Source organism: Petaurus breviceps, unplaced genomic scaffold, assembly GCF_028583685.1.
Source record: "Petaurus breviceps papuanus isolate PSGF00001 unplaced genomic scaffold, PetGlider_PUasm1.0 91041, whole genome shotgun sequence".
Classification (NCBI taxonomy): domain Eukaryota; kingdom Metazoa; phylum Chordata; class Mammalia; order Diprotodontia; family Petauridae; genus Petaurus; species Petaurus breviceps.
In genome coordinates, this window is record NW_027187400.1 from 14,557,140 (window position 1) to 14,565,125 (window position 7,986).

Here is a 7,986-nt window from a genome sequence, read left to right on the forward strand (position 1 = left end):
TCAGGAGGACCTGAGTTCAAATCTGGCCTCAGACACTCGACACACTAGCCCTGTGACCTTGGGCAGGTCACTTAACCTGATTTGCCCTCCGAAAAAAGCCAAAAAAAAAAAAAAAACCTCTAAGATTATCTTATTGGTTTATGTAAAGGAGTTGGGGTAAAGGTATAGAGTCAATCTATGGCCTTAAGGCAACTTTATTGTCTAAACTTTCTTTTCATTTGTTCTTTTTGAATGTTATTAAAAACTCGATATTCTTTACAAAGTCTAGAGTGATTCCAAGTCTGATAGGGGCTTACCCACTTCTAGGTTCAAATGTAGTCTGAGTAACATACTACTTATATCTCATTTACTCTATAACTCATCACTTACAACCTGTAATTTTTCTGAAGACCTTAGAACTTCTCTGTTAGAGACCAACATGTGGTTTAGGGAGACTGGCCCTTTACCTTACTCTATGGAGGCTCTGACCTTGTGAGTTTGGGGAAGTCAGGAGTCTGGGAATCAGAATTCATTCCAGGTTTTGTAGCCAGTCCAATATCAATAACTGAAGGAGTATATTCAAGACCCAGCTCATGTATATATATATATATATATATATATATATATATATAGCCTATATTGGATTGCATGCCTTCTTGGGGGAGGGGGTACTTAGGACTCAAAATCTTATGAAAGTGAATATTGAATACTAAAAATAAATAAAGATAAGGTAAAAATAAAAGGACAATTCTGATCACATTAAATTAAAAAGATTTTGCATAAACAAATCGAACAAAACCAAAGTTAAAAGGAAAGAAGGAAAATGGAAGAAAAATTACAACCACTCTTGGTGATAAAAAAAATCTTTTCTGAAATATATAGAGAACTATGTTATATTGATGAGATTATGAGTCATTTGGCAAAGGGCCAAAGGATATGACTAGGCAGTTTTCAGAAGAAGAAATCAAAGTTTTCAATAAAATATATGAAAACTAAATGCTGTAGTTCACTAATAGAGAAATGTAAATTAAAACAACTCTGAGGTAAGACTTCATTCCTATTAGATTGGTTAACATCACAGAAAGGGAAAATGATAGGGAGGCAGAGTCAAGATGGTGGAGTAGAAGCAGAACCTCCAGGGGGCTCTGGTTTCCATCTTCCCCAATCCACGTAAAAAGGGGATTCTAAACAAACTTTGGAGCTGAAGAACCCACAAAATGACACAGAGAAGCTAACCTCCCGCTGAGGACAGCCCGGCAGGCCAGCAGGAATCGGCCTGAGACCACAGCACTCTGGGAGCCGAGCCCAGCCCCACACTGAAGTTTTAGCCCTAAGGCAGGCCTGACCAGCTGCTGGCTAGAGGGACTCCAGATCACCAGCAACTGTGGCAGTCCAGAATTATCAACACATAGATGCTAAGGACACAGTGAGAGGTCAGTGCAGTGTGGACTTTGGGACCCAGTAGTTGGGAGTGTGTCAACTTTTGCCCCGGCGGCCAGAAGCCCCTGAGGGCAGCTGTGGCCAGGAAGCAGCTTTAGCTCCTGGCCTGCAGAGTATAGGGGGAACAAATGACCAGTCTGAGGGGTTATCGCTCTTGCTTTAACCTGCTTGGATCTGGATTGCAGTCTAGGGTGGAGGTCCTGGGATGTGTGACCAGCTTGCCAGAGAGTGTGGAGGCTTCAGAGAGGGCATCCAACCAATACCTCTGGCAGCTGATAAAAACCCCAGCATTTGGGATGAAGCTCCCCTGTCTGGTAACAGAGTCCTAGTGTGGCAAAAAGCCCAAAAATCAAGTAATTGAGCGGCAACATGACCAGGCAAAGGAAGCAAAGCAAACAGAATAATCCAATATTAGACTCCTATTTTGGGGACAAAAATGCTCAAAGAATGGAACAGGAGGAAGACAGTGAAGTCAGAACTCCTGCACCAAAAGCTTCTAAGGAAAATATGAGCTGGTTACAGGTCATAGAGAACCTTAAGAAACAGATAAGAGAAGTGGAGGAAAAATTGGGAAGAGAAATGAGAACAATGCAAGAAAATTACAAAATGAGAGTCAGCAGCCTGACTGAGGAAAATAACACCTTAAAAAATAGACTAACTCAAATGGCAAAAGAGGCTCAAAAAGGCAATGAGGAGAAGAATGCCTTAAAAAGCCAAATTTGCCAGATGGAAAAAGAATCTCAAAAGCTCAATGAGGAGAATCATTGCTTCAGAATTAGATTGGAGCAAATGGAAGCTAATGACTTTATAAGAAATCAAGATGCTGTTAAACAGATCCAAATAAATGAAAGAATAGAAGGCAATGTGAAATATCTCATGGGAAAAACCACTGACCTGGAAAATAAATCCAGGAGAGATAATTAAAAAATTATTGGACTACCTGAAAGCCATGATCAAAGAAAGAACCTAGAAATCATCCTCCAAGAAATTCTCAAGGAAAACTGCCCTGCTGTTTTAGAACCAGAGGGCAAAATAGCGGTTGAAAGAATCCACCAATAATCTCCTGAAAAAGATCCCAAAAAGAAAACTCCTAGGAATATTATAGCCAGGTTCTGGAATTCCCAGATCAAGGAGAGAATATTACAAGCAGCCAGGAAGAAACAATTTGAATATTGTGGAAACACAATCAGAGTAACTCAGGATCTGGCAGCTTCTACACTGAGGGATTGAAGGGCTTGGAATATGATATTCTGGAGGGCAAAGGAGCTGGGATTAAAACCAAGAATCACCTACTCAGCAAAACTGAGTATCATGTTTCAGGGGAAAATATGGTCATTCAGTGGAAAAGAGGACTTTCAAGCATTCTTGATGAAAAAACCAGAGTTGAATAGAAAAGTTGACATTCAGATACAAGAAGCATGAGAAGTTAAACAGGGAAAAGAAATCATAAGGAACTATCAAAGTTGAACTATTCACATTCCTACATGGAAAAATGATCATTGTAACTGATGAAACTTTTCTCAGTATGAAAATAGTTGAAGGGAATATATATATGCCTATATCAGAGGGTATATGGGCATATGAATAAATATGTGAATTTGTGTATGTATGTTTACAGGTATACATAGATAGAGGGCACAGGACCAATTTAATAGGAAGGGATGATACTTAAAAGGTGAAATTAAGAGGTGAGAGAGGAATATAATGAGAGGAGATGGGGAGAGACAGAATGGGGTAAACTATCTCATATAGAAGAGGCAAGGAAAAATGGTTACAATGGAGGGGAAGAATAGGAAGGCAAAAGGTAATGAGTCAACCTTATTCTCATTGAATTTGGCTCAGGGAGGGAATGACATACACACTAAATAGGGTATCTCACCCTCCAGGAGAGTAGCGGGGAAGGGGATGAGAGGGGGGATGATGGAAGGGAGGGCAGGCTGGGGGGGAGGGAAGTTGGAAGCACTCACTTTTGAAAAGGGACAGGATCAAAATAGAGAATAGAATAAGTGGGAAGTGGGATAGGAGGGAGGGAAATATAGTCAGTCTTTTACAATATATCTACTATGGTAATGTTTTGCTTAGCTACACATGTACAACCTATACTGAACTGCTTATCTTCCCAGTAAGGGTGGGTGACAAGGGAAGAAGGGAATGAATCTGGAATTCAAAGTTTTAAGATCAAATGTTTAAAAAAATATATATGGGCGGCTAGGTGGCACAGTGAGTAAAGAGTGGGCTCTGGAGTCAGGAGGACCTGAGTTTGGTTCCGGCCTCAGACACTTAACACCCACACAAAAAAACTAGCCGTGTAACCTTGGGCAAGTTACTTAACCCCAATTGCCCTCCAAAAGGCAAATATATATATATATATATACTATTATTAATACTATTTTACATGTAATTGGGAAATAAGATATACAGGCACCAGGGGATAGAGATCCACCATGCCCTGCTGGAAAAGTTGAAAGGGGTATGGGAGAAGATATGGGAGAGAGCAGATGGGAGGAGAGGATATCCTGTGGGACTGCTATTTTGGGGCGGTGGGTAGGGGAAAAACGGGGAGAAACTTTGTAACTCAAAATCTGGCAGAAATGAATGATGTAAATCAGAAGTTAATAAAACATTAGAAAAATGAAAAAAAAAGAAAGGGAAAATAGATGTTGGAGGGGTTTGGGGAAAATACATACACTAATCCATTCTTCGTGAAGTTCAACCATTCTGGAAAACAATTTGGATCTCTTCCCAAAGGACTATAAACCTGTGCACACCCTTTGACTCAGCAATACTACTAGATCTGTATCACAAAGAGATCACAGGAAAAGGAAGAGGTCCCCCGTGTACAAAAATATTTAGAGCGGCTCTTTTTATGGTGGCAAAGAACTGGAAATTGAAGGGATACCCATCATTTGTGGAATGGCTCAACAAGTTGTGGTATGTGAATGTGATAGAATACTATTGTACTATAGCAAATGACTAGCAGAAAAACCTGGGAAGACTTATATGAGCTAATGTAAAGTCAGATGAGCAGAAAAAGAAGGACATTGTATACAATTACTGACAGCAATATTGAGACAATGATCTACTTGGCTACTCTGATCGATACAATGATCTAAGACAATTAAAAAGGAACAATATTATCCATCTCCTGAGAGAGAACTAGACTGTGAGTGCAGATTGAAACATATTTTTTCACTTTAATTTTCTTGCTTTTTTTCCCTCACAACATGGTTAAAGTCAAAATATGTTTTGTAATGGATATTGCATTTCTCGCCTTCTCAACAGGTATAGGAGAGGTGGAGGGAGAGAATTTGTGACTGAAAATGTAAAAAGCATTTAAAATGTAATTGGAAAATGTTTAACAAAATAAACAAAAAATAAGACATAGAAAATCAGAAGGGAAAGAGTTAACTGAAGGAAATCTTTGTTGCAAACTTATGTGATTAAGGTGTGATACCCAAGACTTATGGAGAGTAAAGGTAGGTAGGTAGCTAAGCATCATGGGTTGATGCAATCAAGTCATGTAGTGCCTAGAACAAAGCAAGTGTATGATACATACTTTAATTAATTGGTAGATTGCTTTGCAAATATTAAAGTGCTCTATAAATACTAGCCAGTTTTGTTTGTACTCAGATCTTTAAGAACAAGAGCCATCTCCTCTTGGTCAGTCATTTTTCAGTAGTGTTCAATTCTTTGTGACCCCATTCAGGGTTTTCTTGGTAGAAGTACTGGAGCTCAGGGCGGCCAGGTAGCACAGCGAGTGGGAACACCGACTCCAGAGTCAGGATGACCTGGAGATCAAATCTGGGCTCAGACACTCAGCACCACACCCAGAAATAACTGGCCATGTAACCTTGAGCAAGTTACTTAACCCTGATTGCTTAAAGAAAAAAAAGAAAAGAAAAGAAATACTGGAGCTCTCCAGCTTATTTTTTAGATAAGGAAACTGAGGCAAAATGGGTTAAGTGACTTGCCTAGGGTCACACAGCTAGTAAGTGCTTGAGATCAGATCTGAATTCAGGAAGACTTGCCTAGGGTCACACAGCTAGTAAGTGCTTGAGATCAGATCTGAATTCAGGAAGAGGAGTCTTCCTGATTCCAGGCACAGCACTCTATCCATTTTGCCATGTAGATTTCTTGGCAGATTATGGTTAAATAATATGAACAGGCAGACTGAAAAATAAATGCAAACTACCAAATACTATGTTAAAAATATTCCAAATCCCCAATAATGCATACTAAATCAACCTGAAGTTTTAACCTCACACGCATCAGATTGGAAGAAAAAAAAAGGACAATTGTTGGAGGGTCTATAAGAAGACAGGAACAATGATACATTATTATTGGAGCTGGGAATTGCTTCAACTCTTCTAGAAAGCAGTTTGGAATTATACCCCAAAAGTTATTTAACTGTGAATACCTAGTACCACCCAAAAAATCAAAGACCAAAGGAAAGGACGCATATATAGAAAAATGTTTACAATGGAACTTTTTGTTTTAATAAAGGGAATGGCTCCCCCATTTGGGGAATGGCCCAACATAATATCATATATGAATATAATGGAATGTTATTGTGCCCTAAGGAGAAAAGAAAGGGTCAGATTCAGAGAAATCTGGGAACACTCCTATGAACTGATGCAAACTGAAGCAAGCAGAAGCAGGAAAATAATTTATATGACAACATTTTAAAGGGAAACAACTTTGAAAGACTTAACTAATCTGACCAATGCAATGATCAGTCACCCTTCCAGTGCTGTGATAGAGCATGCTTCCCATCTTCTGACAGAGAAATAATTGACTTCAGAGGTGCAGAAGGCATACATTTTCTGACAAGGCCAGTGTATGGAGCTTTTTTTTTCTTCTTAACTATATCTATTGCTTGGGGGTATGTGCGTGGAAAGAATGTTGTTTTTCTTTTTTTGGGGAGAGATTTATGAGTAAAGGAGAAGGGAGTAATAGTGGCTCCTTAAATAATGAAACATTTACAGTATACCGAGAAGAAAGCAGAGGGAAATAGAGATACAGATAAAGAGAACGGGATTGGAATTACCCTGCTAAATTTATTCTACATTAAAAACAATAAGCCTTCCATAACTGAAATTGGTGGTTTCACTTGTACTTCTCTTTGTCTGTAGATGTGATCGTGTTTGTTGATGTCTGTGAAGTTCATGACGATTTAAAAAGATTTTCCGGCGTGGTTTCCCGGATTTTTGATCGATAGCAGGTATTGCTCCATCACCTATCTTTCCCATTGCATCCCTCCCTCCACTGATGATTATAGGCAGGCTCGTTGATACCCTGCTTGGTGATGGAAGGGAGGGGGGTAATGGAGGTGACTTGACCTGAGGCTCAGGATTCCTGTGTCCCCAGGACTGCTCTCCCACCCCTGCCAGATTACTGAGTCCCTTCCAGGGGGAGAAATGATAACCTAGTGAGGAAGTTTCGGTCTTTCCTTGCAGCCCTCCCTGCTCAGGGCCCGGTAACTCCACGCTGGGACCGGGACAAACAACACCTAAGTCGGAATCCAAAAATCTCTTTCTGTTCCTGAGACTCAGTTTCCTCATCTGAAAAAAGTCGTGTTGGATTAGAGGCTGGCTTCAGGCTGCTTCCAGCTCCGGATGCCGGATACCGGAGAAGGGTCCGGGTTAGGAGCGGGAGCGGTTGTACGCAGCCGCCAGTCCCAGCGCCTTCAGCCTGGCTCACGCCTTTCCAAAGAGCAGCCAAGCCTGGTCCTGGAGGATGCAGGCTTCACCTCCAGCTGTGCAGCGCGGCGCATATTGCAGATGGTCCCTGGGAGCCAGGCTTCTCTGCTCTTGCCCCTCCCTCACCGAGAATACTGCAGTGACGTCACGGGAGGCGTGGCCTCGGCACGCAGACTCCGGCGTCCCCTCCCCCCAGATGCTGTGCACAGCGTCTCGCGCCGTGGCTCGTGCCGCCGCCCGCTGCGGATCTGCCCGCGGAACCGCCGTTTCCCGCTGTCCTAGAGCAGCCGCCGCCGCCACCAGGATGTCTCGCGCTGCCCATGTCGTCTCCTCGGCGGCCCGGGCCCTGCCGGCCTCCGTGTTGGGCACGATGGAGATGGGCCGGCGCATGGACGAGTCAGCAAGCACGGACGCCGTGCACGCCTTCCTGGAGCGCGGCCACCGCGAGCTGGACACGGCCTTCATGTACAGCGACGGCCAGTCCGAGAGTATCGTGGGCAGCATGGGCCTGGGGCTGGGGGACGGCGGCAGCAGAGGTAAGCCGGCTGGACCCCCGCCCTCCGGGGCCGTGCCGCTTGTCCACCCCCCAAGGTTGCGATCTCGGGCCTGCGCCCTGGAACCCTTGCCCTGCGCTGAGGGTCCCTAATCTGTGCATTCCCGTCCATGGCAATGAACCCCGACCTCCAAGGGTTGTAATTTAGGGCATTGAACCCTTAATCTGAGGAGTGGGTCTTTAATTTCTGCATTCCGATCCATTCCCGTGCAGCCCTACCCCGAGGCAGTGAACCCTGACCCCCAAAGGTAACCTTTAATCCGAGGTATGGGTCCTTAATCTCTGCAATGCCATCCATCCCCCATGCAGCCCTAC

General features: G+C 43.0%; 1 protein-coding gene across 1 annotated transcript in view; it reads left to right on the forward strand.

Moving 5' to 3' along the window:
* LOC138154412 (aflatoxin B1 aldehyde reductase member 4-like) overlaps positions 1 to 7,986 on the forward strand; it is a 351,006-nt gene that overhangs the window by 331,335 nt on the left and 11,685 nt on the right. Inside the window, exon 2 of the mRNA XM_069079155.1 lies at positions 7,292 to 7,654. Coding sequence (XP_068935256.1) covers positions 7,315 to 7,654 — 340 coding nt within the window. The 5' untranslated portion in view covers positions 7,292 to 7,314. The remainder of the gene's footprint in view (positions 1 to 7,291; positions 7,655 to 7,986) is intronic.